This window comes from Panthera tigris, chromosome B1 (genome assembly GCF_018350195.1).
Source record: "Panthera tigris isolate Pti1 chromosome B1, P.tigris_Pti1_mat1.1, whole genome shotgun sequence".
NCBI lineage: Eukaryota > Metazoa > Chordata > Mammalia > Carnivora > Felidae > Panthera > Panthera tigris.
This window is the reverse complement of record NC_056663.1, coordinates 114,374,163-114,399,827: the sequence shown is the minus strand read 5'-3', so window position 1 is coordinate 114,399,827 and position 25,665 is coordinate 114,374,163. Positions and strand designations below refer to the sequence as shown.

Below are 25,665 nucleotides of genomic sequence, written 5' to 3'. Positions count from 1 at the left end.
AAGTTTCTTAGAGCTATTTATATTAATTGGATCTCAGCAGGCTGGATGATAGATGTTCTTGATATACCTTTGACTTGGTGATACACTGATTTTTTTTTTTTTTTCTGATTAAGAGTATTCGTGTAAAATGTTTAAATTGACTGTTACCTCGTAAGCCCAGAGATTCTAGTTTGGATAACCCTCCTGTTACTCTCTTGCCTCATCTTGGTTTTTCATCATAACAATTTTAGTATATGTGCTGCCGAAGTGAACACTTTTTCGTAACATTTTTAATCTTTTTTTAATGTTTATTCATTTTTGAGAGAAAGAGCGCGAGAGTGAGCAAGCGCACACAGTGGGGGAGGGGCAGAGAGAGAGGGAGGCACAGAATCTGAAGCAGGCTCCAGGCTCAGAGCCACAGATGGTGAGATCATGACCTGAGCCAAAGTCGGACCCTTAACTGACTGAGCCACCCAGACGTCCCCAATTTTAACCTTTATATTGTTGTTGTACACAGCAGAGTATAAGCTTGTGGGGGAAGTGACTTTTTTAAAACTGTGGCATCCCTACAGCATTTCCTATAATAAACACTAAATACCCTCAAATGAGTAATTATCGTTGTCTTTTTAGGCAATAAAATCAAAACATGCTGCTTATTTATTTTTTCAATACAAAATGGTAAAACGTAAATGTTCCATGTAATATCACCTGTCTCGTAGCCATGTTGATTTATTTACACACACAGAACAGTTTTTCCCCACAATAAAGAAACATGCTATATATGGAAAACATTTTACAACTTACTTTCTTCACCTAACGTTGTATGATGGTATGATAGTATTTTATTGTACAAATAAAACCTATTTATCATGTAACCAGTCCTATCTTGATCGACAGTGTGATTGCCGTCTTACAGGTCCAGAATCACTTATCTGTATTTTCAAAAACTAAACTTCTAAAAACTAAAGGCCCTCCTGACCTATCTGTTCCTCCTCCCCTCCTCCCCTCTTCCTCCCCTTCCCTTCTCCTATTCTCTTTGCCTTCCCTCCTCCCTTCAGTAACCCTTGGTGTCACAACTCTTGAACTATCCAGAAGCTCTTTATAGTCTTTATTTACCCAACTTAATGAGAATATTTTCATATGTCTGGTTCAGATATATTAATATTTGAGTATCTAGTGTTTCCCCGATCCAGCCAAGGGGGTAGGGGTGAGCTGTGTGACCTAATATAGCCTATACTTAAGTTTTTCTGAAATTCAAAGTTCTGAGTTTTAAAGTGCATCTGTTGCCCAAAAATTCTATTGAGTAGATTTGGAAAACAATCTTCTCATGCTTATGCTGGTATCTTTAGATAAATTCCCAGAAGTAATTCTAAAAAGTGTAATATCTAGCTTTTGGAATTAGGGAAAAAAGCACTAATATAATTTTTTTTTAAAAAGAAGATACAGAATTAGAATTTTGTAGTATTTGGGATTATTACTCAGTATGATTTATGGGTTTTTGTAAACTTTTAAATTAAGGTTTCCAATCATTCTTTGAATTTTTAAAAGTAACTTTTATATATGGTATACTTACTGTTTTGAAAAACATTATTTAATGATCATTTGGCAATTTCAGGTTATTTCTGAAGTTTTGTCACAGAACAGAGGACAAAAACTATTAACTGATAATGAGTACAATGAAGCAAAAGTCCACCAAATATCAGGAGAAAGGTTTTTAAAATGCATAAGCTTAAAGCATCCACAGTGCACAAAAATTACCAATATTTGAAAAGAGGGCTTGGGGATTTGCATTTTTGACTGAACCAACTTCCCCATCAAATCCAGTTTGGCCTCGTTCTCTGCTACTTGGCAGCTAGTTTTATTCCGGGGAAACTAAACTGAATTAGTGACTGGTTTTGTTTTGTGAAATACTGAGTGACATCCATTATATGGAAATTTATAAAGCAGTTCTCCCTCCTTTGTTGCAAATAAACCCTGCAGAAGGTATCACGATTCAGTACAATTAAGTCTCTTTTTGAAAGTTGACACTAACTGAACACCAATTTAATTGTGTGTGTATGTCAAGTTAGGGCTGTACCATTCAACTAGCTGTTAGTTTACCAGGCTTTGCCAAGGAGCCGCAGTGATGCAGGTGTGTGTAAAAACAACATTTGTGGGGCGCCTGGGTGGCTCGGTAGGTTGAGACTCCGACTCTGACTCTTGATTTCAGCTCAGGTCATGATCCCGGGGTTGTGGGATCCAGCCCCATGTTGGGCTCAGCACTGAGAACTGAGCCAGGAGCCTGCTTGGGATTCTCTCTCTCCGTTCTCCCCTCTCCCCAGCCTGAGTTCCCTCTGTCTGTCTGTCTGTCTCTCTCTCTTTCTCAAATTAAAAAACATACACACACACACACACACACACACACACACACACACACACACACACACGACTTTGTAGACATGTATTTTTTATTGCACTTTATTGAGGGAGTGAAGACATGAAATAAAAAGATTTCAATTGGTAAGTACTTCCCTGAAAGCAACAGCAACAACTATACATGGTTTCAGGTACTTTTAGACATAAAATATTACATTTGTAATGAAACGTTTTTAAATGTGGACTGCACACAAATGTAGGAAGCAGAAAAATCTCCTACTCCTACCACTTGGACAATCATTCTTAATATTTTAGTGTACTTGTGCTCTGATTTTTCTGTACATGCATTTTTTACATACTTGGAATTGTACAAAACAAAATACCTTTTTAAAAACAAACACATTCTCCCTATTTACTCTGTCAATACTGTTATAGTTAAAATAGCCATCAGCTTTTTCTTGATTACAAGAATGATTAATGTGGAAAGTGGAAAATATAACTCGGAACAAGGAAAAAATTAAAATCATCTTAAATTCATCAAGCAGGATTAATATTTGGTATATTTTCTTCAGGTTTTTTCTATGTAAATATAACATACATCTTTATTGAAATCATACTGTATTTCCTGATCGTTAGAATTGTAAACATAATCTTCATAAACTATTTGAAAATATTTTTGTGTTTAGATATGTGGGTGAGTACTTTTATTGTAGAAAATTTGGAGAAAATAAAGTACAAAGGAAAATAAAAATAATTGATAAATCTCACCATCAGCATTAACATCTGATATTCTTTTGGTGTATTTATTGACTTGGTTTTTAAAAATTCATACATTTACACTTTTATGAAAATAGTATACTGTTTTTTAAACAGTAAGTTTAATGTATCTCATGGATGCTTCAAAATGTCTACTGTGGACATTTAGATGCATATTTAATGTATTACACATGTTTTACTGTACTTCACAGATGCTTCTAAATGTCTCCTGTAGACATTTCGATTTTTGTTTCACTGAATATATTTTTGGATAATGTTTTTTCTGTATTAAGACTTGTTCTAAAATACATTCTCAGTAGTAGGGTTACTATGTCAAGAGGTGTAAGCATTATTAAAGCTCTTGACATGTTTAAGTGACACCTGGGTGGTTCAGTTGGTTCAATTGGTTCGTCTGACCTCAGCGCAGATCATGATCTCGCAGTTCATGAATTCGAGCCCCACATCAGGCTCTCTGTTGTCAGCACAGAGCCCGCTTCGGATCCTCTGTCCCTCTCTCTCTGCCCGTCCCCTGCTCACTCTCTGAAAAATAAATAAGCATTAAAAATATTTTTTAAACAAAGCTCTTGACATGTTTAAAAAGAGACAGAATTTCAAAAGAATTATACCAATTTATGATCCTACCAGACATTCATTGCAATTTTTATGCTCCTTTCCAATTACAGTTTAAATTATAATTTAATGGACTTTGTTTGAAGGTAACTTTCCAGTGTTCTTATCCACAGATGACAATAGGGTAGAAGTTTGTATGTTAATCTGTCAATGAGATATTCTGTAGGAAGTTTTTGTTACTAGTGATTGGGAGATAATTAGATGCAGGAACTCTTTTGCCCAGGATATGTCAGAGGAGGTGTGGGGGAAATCAGCTCCAAATAGAAATTAAGGAAATGAGTTCTGGCTATAAGACAGGACCTAGCAGTTTTATCCCCTACTTGTGTTTCCTTTCCTGCCCATTCTCCACTCGCCCGGAGAATAGCCCAGCAAAAAAATACTCTCTGTCCCCCTTCCTTCTATGCTCTCCCCACTACATTTGACAGTGGACTGTCACAATCAGGGTCCTGTAATCACCTGGCTTTAACATACAGAATATAAGAATGAACAGCTGACTTAATGTACAAAGAAAGTATAGGGCCAAACCCCCAGGTGGAAGCCTGGATTAAAGAATAATTAATATTTTATATATTATTTATATAGGAGTTATTTATATTTATGTTATAATTACTAGTTTCTGTATAATAACAATTTCTGCTAAGTGAATCTCTGACCTTTTTTACATGATAAATTTTAATTGTGGTTATGTTGACAATTACTATGGTAGTAATATTCCAGTATAGGTAGTCCCCAGACTTTCCAACACTGTATTGCTGGGTTGCAGCACCTACCCGCCAGTCCCTGCCAGTTTGGTTTTCCATCCAAATACTCAGGGCTTTCCTGCTTTTGATAACAAGGATTGACACTCCCTTCCAGTGCCTCTCCTCACTCCCCAAGCTATAAACCACCCTTACACAGAATAAATCTTACTCTGGGCCCCTAAGAGCCATTTAAGTGCAGCCCTGATGTCTTTACTTTTCCATATTCTCTTTCTCTTTTCAGGTTTCATTGTAAAAACTCTTACTCGTTTTCTGCTATCCCTTTTCTTTTCCAATCTCTTCCCTCTTTTTCTAATTGTCTCCTGGAGGCATAGCTTAGGTGTGTTGGAACTAAATGTCTCATGTTATGGTATACATAGAAGAAATACAAAAGAAGACCTGTGTATCCTGTTCTAGATTTTTGCTGAAAAGAAATGGGCAATTGGCTAAGGACCTTACATAATCAGTGGTGTATATCATCTACTTTGTGTTCCTTATTCTATCACAGTCCCTGCCCTTTGTGGGGAGGGGCTCACACTCCATTCTGGGTACCTTCAGTAGACAACAAAAGATACATTTGTTTATTAGAAACTTTGCTTTGCAACTTGTGAACCAGTGCACGTGGTCACAAATGGAAAGAATAAAAGTCTTGACTAAGCTGTCTCCCTGTTTTGAGGGAGGAATGTGTCAAAACATTTTGATGCAGCTGAAGGTTCCTGGATCACTTGCTCTCGCTGAAGACATCGGGCATCGGGACCTAGTTCTGAAGAACCTCATTTTCCCTCTCACACCATGTCGGTTGGCAGTCATTTTGAGTATTCAGATACTTAGCCACTAATATTTACTAAAATAATGTTCAAATATTATGGTGTTTAAACCAGATTTATTTCCTTCAAATGAAAAATTTTTTAATATGCAAACTTTCTGGTAACAATTACAGAAATGAACACTTTGTGATAGTTTCTTCTTTAATTTACTAGGACAAGTGAAAATTCAGTAGGTAAATATTTTATAGATATAGTTCAGATACCAATATAACAGTCCCTTGCATTCCTTGAAATTGTTAAAATGGCATTGTTAGATTCAAGATTTTAATCTTTTAAGTTACTTTTTTTTTTTTTTTTTTTTTTTTTTTTTTTTTTTTTTTTTTTTTTTGCTGCCTTTCCCCCATGTGTACAAATCCTTGTGTCAGGTTGGGTTTGAAATCTGGCTCCCTCTTCAGAGACCTAAAATTAGGAAACATAAATCATCATTATTAGGTTTTTTGCAGTAACAAAATCCTAGATTACAAGCAAATTGGTCAAATAAGTGCTTTTGAGAAACAAATAATGTATTTAAATACAACATAGCAGTTTAAATTCTGAGAGAAACTAAAGCCAAATATAGTGACCTTAATGGCTTTGGAGAAAGTATTGCTTTTTATAGTCTCATACCATTTGAAAGCAGTGGCTTGTTCGGCCAGTCATGCAAAAGAACAGCTTTGTGGTTGGCATAAGAAAATGAGAAACGGAGGCTTTATACAGACCTTTCTGGGTCTTCTGTGGTCTGTTTCCTTTGCCTTATAGTGAAAACCGTGCTCTGCCTTGAGGAACCCAGGTGGATTGCAGCAAGGACTTAAAAACATAAAGAAATACCTAGCCTTCGTGTTCCCCACACACCTTTGCCCTCTCCCGAAGCCTATGTAATACCACACCCAAATCGCAACAAGCAGATGGGGCAAACCTGCTGAAGGTCCAGCTCCTTAATTTTTCGGTGTTTAATTCTTGCTACCAGGAAGTGCTCCCCCCAAAATCTCTCCAGTTGTATTAAGCTTTTTCTTGAACTCTTGAACCTACTTATTGGCACAGCACTGAGCAGAAATACAATAACTGTTATATTTTAGATTCCTATCAAAACGTCTGATTCTAGACTTTAGACCTGTACGAGGAAGTTGTATCGGAGCATATCTGGGTGTCGTTTCTCCAGCAGTGCTGGGGATTGAGAAAGCTTCCTGTTCTTCAGCATCAGCTCTCCTCTGTTACCACACCGTGTACGGACTGCAAGTGCCTGGTTAAATGTCGCTCCTAAAGCCTCACCTTTGCCTCTGCACTAGAGCAAGATCACTTACCTCCTTCCTGTCGTTCTTGCTTACAGGCGATTTCACTCAAATCCCAAAGTGGTGAGATTCTAGTAAACAGCAAGGAAAGCTTCAAGATATTGTTTTTAAATACCCATTTAAATAGGCTATGAAATTGAATAAAGTATCCCCACAGTGAGGTCACAGTGGGGTAGAGGGAGAAATCAATAGGTGTATTTCTTTTTTTTTTTTTTAATGTTTGTTTCTTAGAGCAGAGCGCGATGGGGGCAAACAGGGGGATAGAGAGATTCAAAGCGGACTCTGTGCTGACAGCAGAGAGCTGGATGTGGGGCTTGAACTCAGAGAAACCGTGAGATCATGACCTGAGTCAAAATCAAGAGCTGGATGCTTAACTGACTGAGCCACCCAGGCACCCCTCAATAGGTGTATTTCTAAGCAATCTGAAGGGCATGGAATAAAGAAGCTCCATTAAAGTAGAGAATTATTAAATTACTATTCTTTGTTTCCTTCTCATTTTTTATCATGGTTTTCCAAAAATAAGATATGCTTCCAAATCTAAGAACATTTTTTATTTTGTTGATGAGGAAATACACTGTTGACTTGACTGTGATCTCTTTACCTACTTAGAATGAGGTCTTCTGATATTTAGAACATGTTGTGTGGTCTGGAGACTATGTGAAATTGTTGGCCCTAACTTCTGCTTTTCGTTTAGACCAGCCACTGTTCTTAGGAAATAGAAGCTCTCATTGCAGACTTAATATATTTTAAAACTATTATATGGAGTTTTTGTGGTTTCCAAAAACATCCTCATTTCAATAGGTATTCTGTGCTCCCGTTGCAGAGTAGTAAGTATTAAAACCCAAGAGAATCGGTTTCTAGGTGTATAAATCTTTGGGGTATATAAGGAAGAATAGGAATGTAGAAACAGGTGATTATCACTGTTGTTTAGTTAGGCTGTAGATTTAACCTTTCTGGTAAAGCCTCCAGGGTATTTATACTAAATAAGTGCTGGCTGCTTTTGTTTGATGGTTAAACATGCAGCAGGTAGTGCTGGTGTGGGGGTGGGGGACAGGGGGAATGATTCTAGTGACCAAATGTCTATCCTGTATCTTGTGAATTGACATAATTACAGTTCAGATTATTAAGAGTGCAAACGTCTGTTTAAACGAGAGGGGCTTTCTTTTGCTCATACGCTAAAGTAGATAAGCATTTTGACACAAAGGCAAGACTTCAACTCAGCTTATTCTCTGAGGCTATGGACATATCATACTTTGCTGGCAGTGAGTTCAGAAAAGAGGAGTGGGAAGTAGAAAATTCTAGCCTCATTCTACCAAACACTGAAAACACCAGATAAAGAAAGAAGAAACCACCAGGGGAGTCCCTCTATCCCTACCCCCCTGAAATTCTCTAAGCTTTCCTAGATGTATCCAGAATAGAGGTGGGGAGAAGGGTTTGGGGCAAGCATAAGCCAGCCTTTGGGCAAAGCGCGTGATGTGTCCCTGACTCTACCCCTTAACTCTGAGAACGTCTGCTTTAGAGTATACCTAAAGGAAACTGAAGAATTATTTTAAATTTTTTTTTTTTAAATGTTTATTTATTTTTGAGACAGAGAGAGACAGAGCATGAACAGGGGAGGGGCAGAGAGAGAGGGAGACACAGAATCTGAAACAGGCTCCAGGCTCTGAGCGGTCAGCACAGAGCCCGACGCGGGGCTTGAACTCACAGACCGTGAGATCATGACCTGAGCCGAAGTCGGACGCTTAACCGACCAAGCCACCCAGGCGCCCCGCTGAAGAATTATTTTAAATACTCCCTAGTCCTTGACCTCGATTTACCGCCTTCTTCTGTCTTCAGGTTCCCAGTCAATCTGTCTGTCTTGTCCATCTACACACTCACTCATTTATTCGCCTCACCCCACGTTCCACATTGTACCACAGACTGTCACCTTGTCTTTCCCTGTGACTCCAGCTCTCTGAGTGGAGAACTCCTATTGGAGAACTTCAGTCTCTCAATCCCAGGGTGACAGTTTTGTCTTTTCAATATACACTGGAATCAGATCTGATCATCAGAATTTTGCAGCCATTGGCAATAAAAAGAATAGCAGTTAGGAAATAGAAGCCAGATTTTGAAACATCCAATGGAACATTTTGCTAGTTATATCTTAGTGAAGGCACTTTATTGTGTCACACGTAAGTCAGAAACAGTTAATACAGGCCACGCACTGCTCCCCCTCTCCTGCTGCACTATGGCCTGAAGATGATACCTTCTTGTGAAATGCTCCCAGTGCCACGGTTTACGGTTTTCCAATTGACATAGCTAATATTTGCTCTGGGTAAATAAGTATTCCTTTCAACAAGTATTAAATTATCTACCCCACCAGTTAAAGTGACCAATTTTTTTAATGTTTTATTTATTTTTGAGAGTATGCAAGTGGGGCAAGGGCAGAGAGAGAGGGGGACAGAGGATGTGAAGCTGACTCCACGCCGTCAGCACAGAGCCCCATGTGGGGCTTGAAATCCTGAACCGCAAGATCATGACCTGAGACGAAGTTGCATGCTCAACCAGTTGAGCCACCCAGGCGCCCCCCAATTTTTTTTTTTTTTTAGTGAGAAAAACAATGGACCATTTTTTTAAATTCTTTTAATAAACTCAGTAAATTTTGATTAATTCTGTTAGAGAAAAATCCATCTTTTTTTTGTCACTTTATATTATTTAGCTACAAGGGTTTTTTTGGAGCACAGTTTACACACATTTTATCAAGCTGTTTGATTTTCATTGGTTGGTTCTTGATCTTGTCTGCAGAGAACTTAGAAATGTGTATTGTGGAATCACTGCTAAAGAAGTCCTCAGTTGGTAAGTACTACCCTTGACAGGGATACGTCAGTCAGGAATATAATGAGTGTGGGATAGTCCTTGGTTTTCTGGTTCCTTAGAAAGAACTTAGCATGACAGTCTGTGGTTGTTTTGTTTTGTTTTGTTTTGTTTTGTTTTGTTTTGTTTTGTTTTAAAATAAAGCTTCATGAGGTCATTATTACCCACAGAGTAAAAAACTCATTTGTGGGGCACCTGGGTGGCTCATTCAGTTAAGTATCTGGCTTCAGCTCAGGTCATGATCTCACAGTTCATGAGCTCGAGCCCCACTTCTCACCATCTCTTCCTTTCTTTCTGCACCTCATGGGATTCTCTCCCTCTGTCTGCCTCTCTCTCTCTCTCAAAAGTAAATAAATAAATACATACATACCTACCTCATTTGTTTTAGGGGTGCAATTAAATGATTTTTTTTAATTTACAGAATGATGAAACCATCATCCCTTCTACTTTAAGACCTTCACATCCCCCCAAAAGAAACTTGCAGCCCATTTCTAGTCACTCTCCATTCCCACCAGCAGCCCCAAGCAACCATTGCAGTATCCTGGATCTTTCTTCTATAACAACTGATCTGATGTCTATTCTGCCTTCATGAAGGATAGTAAATCAGTACCAGAAGCCAAAACATCTGTCCTCTACCCAAGCTATCTCTCCCAAAATTTAGAGGTTCGGTTTTATCTTTTAAATTTAAAAAATTCTTGGGGCGCCTGGGTGGCTCAGTCGGTTAAGCGTCCGACTTTGGCTCAGGTCATGATCTTGCAGTCCGTGAGTTCAACCCCCGCGCCGGGCTCTGTGCTGACAGCTCAGAGCCTAGAGCCTGTTTCAGATTCTGTGTCTCCCTCTCTCTGACCCTGCCCCATTCATGCTCTGTCTCTCTCTGTCTCAAAAATAAATGTTAAAAAAAATTTCTTTTTAAACCAATAAATTAAAAAATAATATTTTCCCAGATCCATTCCCAGCATGCTGTCACCCTACAAAGCCTGCCCATTTCCCTAATTTTAAGTCTATCATCATACCTATATAGACCCAGTGGCAGTATAAAAACTTATTATAAAGCTCTGATAAGGACTCTTTTCATGTTAACTTTTGTTGAGAAAGTATTTCACAAAAATACATGATAATTTATTGGTAAGTTATAGATCTTCTTTTCAGTTCTCAAGAACTCATTAGTAAAAGTATTCAGAAAATTTTATGAGTGCTTCTGAAATAGAATCCCATGATTGATAAGATGCCTTCATTATCTGCAAGCATAGTAGGACTTTTGCCCATTTTAGGTGGGAAGAGTTTTATACAAGCTGAGCTCTAAGATTAGAGGAAAAGGTAAGGTGTTTTGATCTCTGAAAAAACTTTATATGTACGGCATATCTTAGCTAAAATGGATCTTATTAACATAAAGTGATATATGATAAATTTAAATGGTAGTTTATTAGTAACAACTATAGTTAAATGGTAGATAGGGGTAATGGGAAATACTTAATTGGCTCCTTTGTTCTTCCTCTCACAAGAGGGGTGAATTATATACTGAAATTTTCTCTAAGTGTATACAAATTTTTGCAAAATAACGGAGATTTAAAAATGCCTCTGATGTTATCTAGAGGACTTTCCTAAGTATTTATGTATCTCTATTTAAAAAAAAAAAAATAATAAGGGGCGCCTGGGTGGCTTGATCGGTTACGCATCCGACTTCGGCTCAGGTCATGATCTCACGGTCCGTGAGTTCAAGCCCCGCGTCGGGCTCTGTGCTGACAGCTCAGAGCCTGGATCTTGTTTCAGATTCTGTGTCTTCCTCTCTCTCTGCCCCTCCCCTGTTCATGCTCTGTCTCTCTCTGTCTCAAAAATAAATAAACATTTAAAAAAATTTTTTTTTAAAAATTAAAAAAAAAATAATAAGCTTGAGCTTGGGTGGCTCAGTTGGTTAAGTGTCTGACTTTGGCTCAAGTCATGATCTCAAGGTTCAAGCCCACATCGGGCTCTCCGCTATTAACACAGAGCCCACTTTGGATCCTCTCTCTCTCTCTCTGCCCCTCCCTCTCTTCCCCAAAATAAGTAGACTTTTAAAAAAATGTTAAAAACTCATAGTTGTCACTTTTCTTTTCCTGACTATATTGTTGACCTCTTAACGTAATGGCACCAGAGGTGGTGATGTGCCATTAAGAATACGGGCTCCTGAGGTCAGATTCCTGGTTCTAATCTGGGCTCTGTTCTTTCTCCCTGTCTGACCTTGAGCATCTCACTTTACCTCAATTTCTTTAAAATATTTCCTAGGGTTTTATGAGGATTAATTAGGTAAGTAGCATTTTCTGAGAACTATTTGTGGCTGTTTTATTCTACAATTTGACTTTTTAATGGCTTTATGGTGTCAACTGAGTTGTTTTGTTTTTAAGTCTGAAAAGCTTTTATGTCTGTTAAGAAACTTATCAGGTGTTTCTTTCCACTGATTTTCCATTCGTTAAAATTGTTTCAAGATCTAGTTTTTCCTAAGACTTTAAGCTGAATGTATAAATTTTCTTTTATTCATAATTCCAACTTGCAGATGTTAAAAACACATTTCCTTCCGTCAGTGTTTAACTTCTTTCTTTAATAGATGACCTCTTTTTAAACATTAAAACCCATTTTTAAACTCCGATAAGTTTCCTTAATTTTTAAACTACATTTACACATTTAATATGTCTTATCTTCTTAACTACTACAAATGCACAACCAGGCTGCCATAGGGATCTAGTAAGCAGTGCATTTCTAAGCCCTGTGACAAGAGCTCATGTCTATACTCAGTCTCCACTACAGGCTGCCATCAGTGAGCCTCAGGTCAGGACTGTTAAGAAGATATGTGCATCATGAGTTTGACAACCATACCTTTTCTGATAGCCTTGAGTATCTGTCACATGGCCCCTTCCCCAGTTTTTAAAAACCATAACCTCTGATATGAATTACTGAGATTCTCCATCTCCTATTCAGATCTAAGTTTGTCTTTAATTGGGTAACTGCATCCTTCTTATGTAATATTTCTATGCTTGTCTCACACTTTATAGTTACTACATCAAAACATAGTATTTTATGATAGATAACCATAATTCATTTAACCCCCTGTTTTTGGATACTAGATTATTTTCAATTTTCTCATATCAACAACTGTTGAAAACATACATTTAGGGGTTCCAGGGTGGCTTAGTTGGTTAAGCGTCTGACTCTTGATTTCAGCTCAGGTCATGATCTCATCGTTTGTGGGATCAACCCCATGTTGGGCTCTGCACTGACAGCGTGGAACTTGCTTGGGATGCTCTCCCTCTCTCTCTGCCCCTCCCCTGCTGGAGCATGCACACATACACTCTCTCTAAATAAATAAATAAACTTTAAAAAAATGTAGAAATATTTTGTGTACATTCTTACTTCCTTTGGATAAACTCAAAATAGAATAACTCAGTGTCATTACCCTAGTATTATGTAATATATAACCTAATACCTACCAGTGTGAATCTTGGAATTGTTTTGTCAAATTACACGGACAAATCCTATTGAGATTATTAAGGGGAATAACTAATGTATGAATATGGTCATATCAAACCCTTTATGGAATAGAGGTGACAGAAATAAAACAGAAGCTAATAATGTGTTTTCTTGGGGCACCTGGGTGACTCAGTCGGTTAAGCGTCCAACTCTTGATTTCAGCTCAGGTCATGATTTCACGATTGTGAGATCAAGACCTGCATCAGGCTCTGCACTGGTTGTGGAGCCTGCTTAGGATTCTTTCTCCCCTTCTCCCCTGCTTGTGCTCTCCCCCCACCCCCTAAATAGTAGTAGTAGTAGTAGTAGTAGTAGTAGTAGTAGTAATGTGTTCTTGTAATTTGACAAAGATTCTAAAGTTTATTTAGGGATGAAAAGAGGAGTAACACCAGATACTGAAACACATATTACAGGATACCGGCATTGAAAGAATGTGTTTCTAAATAGATAATTCTATTCCCTTTATTGAATACTTTTTCCCCCTGAAACCAAGTGGATGTTGATTTGTATCAAATGCCTTTTGTACTTCCCTCAAGATAATCTGTCTTTTCTGTTTACATATGTTTGTGTTTTCTTACAATCATTTCCTAATTTGAAACCTTACTTGCACTTCTGGAATAAATCATTCTTTGTCCTAAAAACAACCTAACAGAATATCAGTGTAAAAGGTTTCAGAGTTTTGCACTTTCCTTCAAAAGGAAGATTAGTCTATACAGGTCTTTAACTTTTCTGGGGCACCTGGGTGGCTCAGTCGGTTGAGCATCTGACTTCGGCTCAGGTCATGATCTCACAGTTCGTGGGTTCGAGCCCCGCTCCCGGGCTCTGTGCTGACAGCTTGGAGCCTGGAGCCTGCTTCGGATTCTGTGTCTCCCTCTCTCTCTGCCCCTCTCCCATTCATGCTCTGTCTCTCTCTGTCTCAAAAATAAATAAAAACATTTAAAAAAATTTTTTAAATATTCTCTAGGTTAACTTCTGGTATTTTGCAATGTAAGGACTTGGAAAGCTTCATCTGCCTTGTGCTCTGGCATAGTACCGTAAGCAAATGAACCAATGGGATTGCTGTCCATCGAAACTATTGTGGTTTTGTCACTTTCCCAGATACTTACTTGGTAGCAAAGGATCACCATAGAAATGAATATGTTTGTAGTCATCATCTCGGTGACATTGTGTCACAAAATTGGTTGACACAGGATGAATGTGCTTTGTATATTCAGTCTTCTTAATGAAATCCCAAGGAAAATATCAATCCTGCTACTAATGACGATAAATGGGCTTTGCACACACCAAGTGCTCTTACTCCCAGTAGTGCAAAGCTCTTTATGATTAATTATTTCAGTCATCCTCACAGTTGTCCCATGAGGTGAGTGGCTGAGTGCTTCCTCTTAGAAAAAAAAATAAAACAGGTAACTAATTGGATTTTCTTCTGTTCTACATTTTGTGTTCTAGAACTGGATAGCTACCTTATAAAGACCGCTAGTGGACGTGGGTTTCAAAATCACAAGCTTCTTTCACATATGAACACCAGGCTAGGAGCAGATGTGGAGTAGTAAAGTTGGAGAGAATTTTGATGAGTTTGGCAAGAGACTATGAGTGGATTAGCCTAGATGTGGTGAAAAGAGACAGGCAACGACTGAGTTAGTGTTTTGGCACCTCCATTAGAAGTGGTAATCCAGGGTGTCAAAGGTTTGGTTTTGCAAATATTTTAACAAGACCTCTCTTTGCTATTTGTACTTACTCTTCCCACAACATTGTGCTAGGGTTCTACAAAGGATCTCTGTCGATCCCAGTTTCCACACAGGGTTGCTGGTCCTTTCTCATCCTGCTCTAATGTTTTAGTGCCTGGGGCTTTTCACAGGGACCATAGAAAGGTGAGATGTCTGCTTCTCAGTGAGACCTCTTAGCCTGTGTCCGTCGTCCAGTGACCATCCGTTTCTCTCCAGGTCACCTTATGCCGTCACTTCCCTGGAAGTGGACAGTGCCTCTCTGTAGACACAGCTTGTCAGGGGAGCAGAGATACGACTAAAACTACGTTTTTATCTAGTGGTCACCTTGTCCTTCCTTTTACAATACACCTTTCTTTCTGTCTTCCCCAGTAGTTTTGTTGTCACTTGAGCTCTGTCTCCTCAGACTGCAAGCTCTTTGGATGAATGCTCAGGCCAGGCATATTTTTTAATAAACTCCTTTTAATTGCCTCTGCGTCGCGCCCTCGGCGCTGAGGTGTTCGGGTGCACAATAAAGGCGTGTGGTTGATCTATTTGCTATCCATACTGTCAACAAATATTGCCTGTACTTATTGACTGTGCCATTTTAACTTTTTTCCCTCTTTCTTTCATTAAGTGAAGGTTTAGCTGTCCTGCTTTGAGTTATTCCTCCTCCCTGTTTTTTCCTAAAGTTCCCCTGAAAGGGAGCCCTTTAAAATGTGAAGAATTACGCTGCAGTTGTGCAGTGTACTCAGGGTGGGGACTAATTACGAGGTTCGAAAACCTCTTCAGGTGGCTGGGTTCTGCAGCACGACTAAAATACTGCTTTCCTAAATTGAGAACAGCTGGGGCTGTGTTGCTAGCAAGTATAAAAGAGTCGGTGCTGGGGCTCTGCGCTGTGAAGAAGTCTTTGCTCTTTGAAGCCTGCGGAGCCTCAGCCAAAGGCACCCTTTCCTCCTCCGTGTCGCGGTGGTAAGTGCCTGGAGCTGGTCCCCAGGGTGTCAGTTTCTGTTGCGCGGTAGAAACTGTGCCGGCCGCCTCAAAATGTGGTTCCTTACTAATTTACCATGTCAGCTGTAGGATTTTTATCTTTCTCGAGTAACAAGTGGAATGTGTTCCCTGAATGAAAACATAGCTAAGGCTTTGTGTGTCTTTCACTGTATTATTTTGAAGGCTGTCCGCGTTCCTGCTGTGTGGTGTGCATCTCTAAATATAAAAGGATAAACTGAGGCAATGCCACCTTAAGTACCTTGAATATGTGGTTCTTGCATCTGTTCTGAGAAGTGGTCGTTTAAGAAGACTCCAGGAAATAAAAAATTGAGTCTTTGACAAGTGAAGAGAGTAACGATTATTCAATGCATGTAAGCACCTCATCAGTTTTTTATTCTTCCAGGTTCACAGAAAAGCTACAGTCTTAGGAAAGAATGATGTGGTCTCTGGAGAGGTTCTAACATATTGTGACTTCATGGTTAGCAACAAGTAATAGTGTCTGATGAAGTATTTGCCAAGTTGGGTCCTGACTTTTATTTAAAGAAATTTTAAAGGGATTTATTAAAATGTTCCCATTAACACCGACATCAGCTCAGAAAGAGACAAGAATTCCAAGATAAGACAACTCAGTATTTTACAAATAAACTCCATCTTAACACCTTTCACCATGTTCTTATGATATATTTATAAAGCAAATGGCTTTGGTATTTGCTTCCTTATTTTGATAATGCTTTTGTTTTGTTTTGGATGGTTGACAGTTGGACACGCACCGTTTCTGAGCGTAGTTTTGTTTTATTTTTTACAGGTGGGTGAGTAACACCTTTGGGAGAAAGAAAATTGGCTTCCTTTCTTGAAGGTGGTGAGTGTACAGCAGGCAGCTGCATGGAAGGAACAGTAATCAGATGGCCACCTTCTTCACTTTGTGCTAGGAAACAAAATCAGTTATAAGAGTCCATGTTGATCTCGGAAATAGAGGGATTTGAAAAAGTTAAGTTTGCACAAAGAACAAGAACTTTACCATCTCCTTCTTGATCTGAAGACTGGGGGACCATGGATATTATAGAGACAGCAAAACTCGAGGAACATATGGAAAATCAAACCAATGATCCCGCAAATACTTACACAAGACCTGCCGAGCCTGTTGAAGAAGAAAACAAAAATGGCAACAGTAAACCTAAGAGCTTATCCAATGGGTTGCGAAAGGGCACCAAAAAGTACCCGGACTATATCCAAATTGCTATGCCCACTGAATCAAGGAACAAATTTCCCCTGGAGTGGTGGAAAACAGGGATCGCCTTTGTGTACGCTCTTTTCAACCTTGTCTTAACAACCGTCATGATCACAGTTGTGCACGAAAGGGTGCCTCCCAAGGAGCTCAGCCCTCCACTACCAGACAAGTTTTTTGATTACATTGATCGGGTAAAATGGGCATTTTCTGTATCAGAAATAAATGGGATTATATTAGTTGGATTATGGATCACCCAGTGGCTGTTTCTGAGATACAAGTAAGTAGGTCTAATAATTTTGGGGGGACTTGCCATAAGCTTGTATTTAAGGGAGTAAATACATAATTGAAATTGTCTTCCTCAGTTTTGTCCGATAAATTCATTCCTAGCCAGGCATTTGATGACAAGAAGCCATGCAAAGATCTACCTTATTGAATAAGTAAGCATTTGTTGAGCAACTGTGTATGAAAGGGGCAAATATGAGAACACTACAGATATGCTGTGGTTGGTGATTCAGAGTTGATGAATGTAAGGTGCAGTTCCTGATTTTAAGCAACTTGGTACTGTGGTATCTGAATGATAAATCAAGAGGCTTGGAAAGGAATAACATTCACATCATCATGCTTTTGTTATTTTAGGCTTTTAACAGGTGGGGAATGGAGTAGACTGGGAAGTGTTTTTCTCTTATTACTCATAATGTGATGACTATATTGGTCTATAGTCAATGGCGTTCTTTGAGGTTTGCTTCTGTTCAGGAGTTCTCAAATTTTACATTTCCTTTTCTTTTGCCTATTGGGAATCCAATCACAAGAGTTTTAGAAATTGAATTTAGATGTGGGTCTATGAAGTTTGGGCTTTAGACTTCTAAAGTAAACACACTGTCCAGTTTCCCCCGTGGCACCACAAAGGAGCTCTTAGTTCACTGGTTTCAGTCTCCTTGTTTTGAAACAGGAGCAATCAGGAAGTAGGAAGCCAGGTACTTTTGCTTTAAAGACACTTAAAAATAGGACATAGCTCTGAAGTGGTTATTTTTGCTTCCCTGTGAAATCTCGCTGCTAGCCCATAAAAACAAGGCCCCTCAATTCCCCTTTTCATTTCATTTATCCTTCGGAGATTTGTTCTCTACTAAGATTCTAGCAATTAAATCACTAAAATATAAGTTTGATCAAAGCATTGTTCATAAACTGAGGCTTTTGAAAATGTAATATATATTTAGTCAATACATACTGTTCAAAAATTCACAAAGAGGATTTTTACATTAATACACAAGATCATTTTTAGAAGAAAGAATTTATGTCATATTGTTCTTTCCATTGGTTGTTGCTTTGAGAATAGAAGAATTCAGTCTCTATTTGCTGAAGAGTTCCCCAAATTCAAGTTTGTAGTTTTCAAAACTTATTCTACAAACCAAAGTCATTCCTAAACATTTTCTTTAATATGTGTAAGTAAAAGATAGCCATCAGCTGCCTTTTACTAAAACTTTTTGCTGCCAAAGTTGTTAGTTATGGTATGCTTTATCCCAAAAGCAAACAATACATTTGTTGAACTTTAGTGTTTCTCTTTCTGGTTTCTACAATTGACACTGAAAATAAGAGAGCCGGCATAGGCCAAAGGTGTTTGCTTTCTCCTTTAATTTAGGCCAACATTTTATTTGTATATATGTGAAAAGAGATATTTTCCAGGGTCTGGTAAGTAGCTGGCTTCTATCCAGAGGTACAGTCTCAATTTATTTGAATCTTCATCTAAAGAGTTGTTATGCACTGCCTCTCCATGCCCACCTGAGATTTTACCATGTCCTAGATGACCACACATTTTAATGATACCTACCATTTTGGTCACAACCCATCATCAGAAATTTGTTGGGGAAATTACTAATTTTTTTTCACTTTTGAGGTAAAATTGTATCATGTATTTTAGTAACTAGTAGAATAATTTTTGTAACATGTTTTGAACATCCTGGCTGAATGAGAAATCCTACTTGCTCTTCTTTGTTAAAGCATCTTCAAAGCTGTCGGGGGGGGGGGGATTAGCTCTAGTTATTTTTCTAAATAAGGTTACAGAGTGCACATTTTACCTTCTAAGTTAATTTTCAGTTCTGAGTACAACTGAACTCAGAATGCTGGAATGAATATAATTGACTCATAATAATTCCTGCTTATTACTTCACCTTGTCTAAGAGCATGGAGCACACAGTTCAACACTTTTTGGGGTCTGAGCTAGAAGCAAAGAATGAATTGTTTTTCACTTAACCAAATGGAGAGACTCAGCACTGTTTATCGCCCATTCCTTTTCAGTACTTGAAAAGGCATAGTTAGCATAGCAAACCTTTGAAATAAATGGCCTTGCACTAAATAAATACTTTCATCTAATAGTCTAGGTATTTTTCTTCTCTATATTTTGACCCCAGAAACCCTGGAATATTCTTAAAATAGTTACTGGAAACATGCAACTAAAATTACATTTGTACATAATTCTGTAAGTTAGAAATGCTAAGTTACCTGAATTAGACCTTGATCCACATCAGATGAAAGTCTTGGAGAAAACTAAAAATATGCCACATACCTGAAACTGCCTATTTTTCCAGAAGTCTTTGATCAGTATTAGTTTTGAAAGTTTGAGAGCTCTGAAAATGAGGGACCTGGAGTAATACAGTTTATGTGCTAGGGAAGTCACAATTAGCAATTCTAGGGGCTTTATGGACCCTGCCCATCTCTGAGTCCCCAGAGCCCAGAGTTTATAGACCCACCCCTAACTGCATAGCAGAAAATGAGTTGTCATCTTCAACTGGACATAAGGACACTCGGAACCCTCAAAGCCCATTCAGATACCCGTGAAGCAGTGGTGCGAGCAGGCAGGGCCTACCCCTGTGGAGGACGGTGTGCTCAGAGTCACCCTCTAGGAACCACTGCCTTGGAGTGAGGACTTAGTGGTCCAGGACAGGGACTAATATCAGTTTCCACCAAAAAATAGAAAGTATAAAAGGACTTGTGGGATATTTATTTATTTATTGCTTTTTTGGATCAAGGTTGAATAAAACAAGGGTAAACTCATCAGTTAAGAGCTTCACTGGTAAATGCCCGTAAATGCACAAGGATACTTTGGACAGTTTCAAAATATAATTTTCTGAAAATTGGGGTGCCTGGCTGGCTCAGTCGGTTGAGCGTCCGACTTCGGCTCAGGTCATGATCTCACAGCTCATGAGTTCAAGCCCCGTGTCAGGCTCTGTGCTGACAGCTCGGAGCCCGGAGCCTGCATCGGATTCTGTGTCTTCCTCTCTCTCTGCCCCTACCCTGCTCATGCTCTGTCTCTCTCTGTCTCTCAAAAGTAAATATTTAAAAAAAATTTTTTTTAATTCTCTAAAAATCTATATAGTCATAGACAAAATAGTTCATGCTCAAGTTGTGAAAATCCTTTTGGATGGTCTCCAAATAAACCTTGCTTATATAACTTAGGTTAAATAGTTGTCCCATTTCCCTATGTGTCCAATTATATAGTATCACCTTGGCTCATTAGTTAATTCCTCTGTGACTGGCTCGTTTATACCTTGATATGTTCTCAAGAGAAGGTTTTATTAATGCAGTGAGTTGACTGAAAACATAGTTCATTGAATTCTTTGGCACAAAGAGTAACTTTTTTAGGAGAGGTGGTTGTCTAGAACCCTGAGTCAACTTTAACTCCCCCACTCCCCACAGACACTCCTTTTGGGTCCCAACCCACCTAGAATTATCACAATATGTGAACCTCTGTTTCTGAAAGCTACAGTATGGCCTCTCCATGGGATTGCAGGGGTGGGCAGTTCACAAATAAGCCTTTGAGCTGTGAAACTGTGGTCTGTTAATGCCACTCTGTATTATTCTTTATTCTGTTAAACGTTGTTTGATAATGCATTAGGAGCAGAAACAACAAGTAAACTTGTTTTCCCCACCCCTGTTTTTCCTTTAGGTCAATAGTGGGGCGCAGATTCTTTTTTATCATTGGAACTTTATACCTGTATCGCTGTATCACAATGTATGTTACTACTCTCCCTGTGCCTGGAATGCATTTCCAGTGTGCCCCAAAGGTAAGTACCTCTGAATTACCATATAGAGGAGATGAAGAAAACAATTATTGAACACCTGCTCCCTATTGACATGCTCTTTAGACACTTTCATATGTGTTAAATGCAATCTAATATAGTTTTTGTTTCTCTTGAGACTTGGGGGAAGAAATTTAAATATGTTCATAAAATGTGTATCTTTGTGCATTAGACGTTCATTTTCTACTAACTAAAAGTTACAGTGGGGTGTTCAACTCTGCTTTTTTGCCCTCTTATTTACCTATTCATTCATTCATTCGTTCATTCGTTCATTCATTCAAGTATTAAGCTCCTGTTCTGCACCAGGCCAGCACTGTAGCAACAGCAATGACCAAAACAAAGTTTTTCTTCTTCTAAAGCTTATATTCTGTTGGGGGATGACAACTGAGAAATAAATGCACACCTTGTCACATAATGATATGTCAGGTTGCTATCAGATGAAAAACAGAAAAGCTGAGTAAGGGTAAGAGCGATGCTGAGGACAGGTACTACTTTATACAGAGATCAGAAAGGCTTCTGTAGTAAGAAAGCATTTGGGCAGCAAACAAGATAAGGAAGTGAGCCATGTGGTTGGGGGGAGCCCTAAGCCAAGGAAATAGCTTAGTCACAGTAGATTTAAAAGGTGTCAGGAGGCTCATGTGGCTGAGCAGAGGTGGAAAGGATGGAGGTGGGACAGGCCTTGGGTCCCCGAGGCCCTTTGTGGCCCACTGAAAATGAACTTCAGTGGTGGCGGTAAGAGGTGAGGAGAAGTCATTCAATTCAAGATGAATTTTGACGGTAAGGCCAACAGGATGTGCTAATAAGTTGGATATGGATGTAGAAGAAAGAAGCTGAGGATGACCCCAAAGTTTTTAGCAGTTGGAAAGCTAGAGGGGCCTTTTGCTGGAATACATTGTGGGAATAAATACTGAAACTGTCTTAAGCAGGGTTTACAGTCTCTCCAGGTAGAGCCACTTCGTGAGAGAGCTGTTAATCATCTTAGACCCCAGTATGTCCTGGTTTATAAAAAAAGAAGCATACAAATCATGTGCTTTCTGGACAAGGGAGTAAAGTCTAACATCATATTTTACTGAACACTAAGCAGATGTCCAAGGTGGAAGGAAAAATAGAGTTGTTCTAAGTCAACAGTCTCCCTCACCAAATATAGGTGTGGTTTGGAGAAGCTATAATTTTCCAAAGCCATCAAAGCAGAAAGTATCTGTAATTAAAACAGTGTACATATTGAATTTAAACATTGGCTGATTTTTAGTGAAACTAATTTAAGGCATGGGAGAAGTTCAGAAATGTAATAAACACTTCTAAGGGGTTATTGCTATGTGTTAGATGAAGAAATGGGCACAGAAAAGAAGGCAAGCCCATCCTAGTAATGGATGGGGTTTGCAGAGATGAGTTGCTATGATTATAGAAAGAAAGTAAATTAAAGATTATCCTCCCTGGAAGAGTTGCAATTTTCAGAAGCCACATCAGTAAACATACCACTGGATCACCAAGCTACAAATACTCCCAATGGAAGCTCTGGTGGCATCCTAACTAAATAGCCCCCATGTTCATTTGTCAAGACCTCTTCCTGAAGCATAAGCAGGCTATAGGTGCCTGAGTAATGGTTCGGTAAAACAAACACAAATCATTTTGACTAGAGGTGATAGGGTGTTATGGAACAAGAGTCAGAATTGTGTTCTAAATGTGGTTCAGCCACTGGCTTTGAGTGCTCCTTAGATTTTTGTGGTCACAAGGCTATTAGGTAATCTACCTGCCTCCTCTGTTGCTGACTGTGTAGAATGTCCTTCGTGGCAATGAGCAATGACAGAACCATGTATACTGAAACCACTCTCTGTGAGAGGGTGTCACATCTAGTCCTTGGTGCCGAATAAACTTGTTACTCACAAGATACAATCACCACGAGTGATTTCACAAGATTGGTGAAATATTTGGCTTTCGGTTTTCCAGTTGCCTTCTCCCTTGTCTGTCTTGGGCTTTACTTTAAGTCTTTTGCTTACAATTTGCTTCAACCCAGCAATCCAGGCTTTGGTTTGCAGTCACAAACTGTGTGTTCTGAGAAGTGTGTTTAAATAAATGTTGGCCCAGTTATTAGAACGTGAATGAAATGATTTAGCTTTTCAAACCCATTTTGCCACATACAAGAATGTTGGGCTGGAATGACTATAGTCTGTTCCCTGAGAAAGTTTTCCTCACACCTTGGCCAAGGATGTCTGGAGGACTTTTCTTCTGAACTGAAGGGACAGTCTGCAAGGTAAGTTTTCTGATTTGGCAGCAACGAAGTTGGGCTGTCTTGTACTTTTTTTTTTTTTTTTTTTTTTGTGGGGAGTGGCGTGCAGAGGTGACAGTTCGAGGAGCCCTTAGAACACTGAGCCTCTGTCTGCCTTGGCTCTTGTGATTGATGCTTCTCCTCTTAGCTGTCTGCATCTTCAGTTCCATATCCAGTCATGGCATAGAATGGTATCTGACAAATCAGGAAATTAATAGGAACGAGAGTCATAAGTGGTGAGCGTTGGGGGTCCCAGTGAACCAGAACAAAATTAGAAAAATAAATCCATTAATCCCAACTCTCACCATTACCTTCCCTGACCTTCCTCAGTTTTCTTTATACCCTCACCCCACCCTCTTTTTTCCCCTTTCTTGAGCATGAACTGATATCTAGGATAGCAGTGACAGGACTGAGGAATTAAGAACTGAGAAAAGACAGAGCAAGGAGAGAGAGTGCTTCCTCTGTTCTGTATTCTGTAAAGGCATCATGAATCCAGTGCTATCAGAAATCTCCATTCACCCTGGCTGCTGAAAGGAAGAGGGGAGAAGAGAATGTGTGGCAGTAGTTTAGCTCCTAGTTTGCTTATACCTTTGGGGCCCATCTAATCCCAGGTAAAGGGACTGATGGCTTTAAGTGTTTCTGCCCTTAGAAAATTAGAGTGTTGAGTTGGGAACGGTGAGCGGATAAAAATATATATATTTGGGTTTTGAAATGAAGAGTCATGTGTTCTTTTAAACTGGAAACACAATGGTTGGGCAGTGTATGTACTTTTTTATTTGATCTCCGTGTTGACAGTTGTTTGTCCCAACCACGTGACAAGAAATTCCTGAAGGACTGTGGTTGATCTGATAAAGCACCCGGCTAGGTTCTGTCTTGCACATGAAGGGCGTATCCATAATTTTATGTAGTTTACAGCACACATTTCCTGAGGTGAACCTGAAATGAGTCCTGTAGTTCTGTCCACAGTACTTCTCCTTCCTCAGATGTGGATCCTTTGCAGCCTTCTAGAGCCTGTCTTTTCAAGCCAAGATCACCTGTTACTTTTTTTTTTTTTCGTAATGTCTGTTTATTTTGAGAGAGAGTGAGCGAGCATGAGCGGGGAAAGAGCAGAGAGGGGCAGAGAGAGAATCCCAAGTAGGCTCTGCAGTGTCAGCCCAGAGCCCGATGTGGGACTCATATTCATGAACTGTGAGATCATGACCTGAGCATCGGGAGTTGGATGCTTAACTGACTGAGCCACCCAGGAACCCCTGGACTATCAAGTCTTGATAAAATATCTATGTTGTGTTTTTGCCAGCTGGGCTTGCCCTAAACAAACTTTTGAAGAAGGTTTTTTCTCACTTTACTCTCTAATCATGGTTTATGTAATTTTCTGTTACAGAGCTTTATTCTCAACTATTAACCAATCATGGTGTGTTTGCCTTTTTACATAGGTCATCTGGATACCAGAAAGCTTTCCAGATCCGTATGAATTGTTTTTTTATCAGGAAATGTTTAGGCTCCCCAGTAGTGATGTTTTGGGCAAAGAATCCTGCCCTGATTCCTACTCTACTGGATAAGATGGTTTTCTACTTGCTTTAGAGGCTAATTGAATTTCTCTCCTCCCAGACTCTCCTCCCATCCATTTGTACACACCCTACCCTCCTTCACCCCATGCATCCACTTGGGCAGGGTACTACCTGTCTTCACGACCAGTTTAACCACCATCAAGACTGGACTGGCCATGGTTCAGGGATCATTGAGTATAAAAGACAGCATGGCATACAACTGTCCCCCTAGGTGCCAAATGAATAGTCATTAGTGGTCTTTCTATATTTCTCCTCTACTGTGTACTATTACCTGAATATATTTCTGAATATCATTCTTTGATTTTCTAAGCCTCTTCAACTGATGCTAGGCTGATCTGAAACCCTGGACCCCCAAGCACTTCAGTTTTCCAATTTTTCATGCCTACTATTCTGACCAGCTCAGTCCACTGCTCCTTCCCATATGCTAAAATTTTCATGGGATATAAGCTTTTGACTATTGGGTCAAACTCCTATCCTGGCCCATCATTGTTTCCCATGTCATCATGGTGGCTTCTAGGGACTTCTGCACCATTGTTCTAGGGACTCTCTTCTGACCCTCTGCAGTAACACACAGATTATTTCTTTGGAGGATGGTTTTCCTAATCAAAGCTACTCACTTTTAAAGCTGCCAATACATCTCTAATCCATCATTTTCAAACCTGTTTAAATTATTTAATGTGTTGCAGCTCCCCGTTTTAACTGTGAAATGTTTTGATCAGATATTAATACAGCTATTTGTACACTTTCAGCTGCCCACTTAACACAAGGTCTGAATACACTTTAGAATATTAGTAATGTGGTGTTCAGCTGAATCAAATATTAACCATCCAAAACCCTGACTTCCCCCTAAAAAGAGGAAAGAAAGTAGCTTTGATTTTTTTTCAGCGCATAGCTGTGGTGAAGTCATTGGTTATTAATATTTTTAAAAGCTTTGCCC

The 25,665-nt window shown here is 39.1% G+C and overlaps 1 protein-coding gene across 6 annotated transcripts in view; it reads left to right on the top strand.

Moving 5' to 3' along the window:
• Nucleotides 1-25,665, top strand: part of SGMS2 (sphingomyelin synthase 2) — an 82,513-nt gene that overhangs the window by 49,239 nt on the left and 7,609 nt on the right. For 3 of the 6 annotated variants that reach the window (XM_042984069.1, XM_042984068.1, XM_015536975.2), the window contains exons 2-3: nucleotides 16,399-17,098; nucleotides 20,762-20,879. In XM_042984069.1, coding sequence (XP_042840003.1) covers nucleotides 16,644-17,098; nucleotides 20,762-20,879 — 573 coding nt within the window. In that variant the 5' untranslated portion in view covers nucleotides 16,399-16,643. Of the gene's footprint in view, nucleotides 1-15,880; nucleotides 15,965-15,995; nucleotides 17,099-20,761; nucleotides 20,880-25,665 lie in introns of those variants that run through there. The other 3 variants (XM_007080812.3, XM_042984067.1, XM_042984066.1) reach the window with 3 other exon arrangements.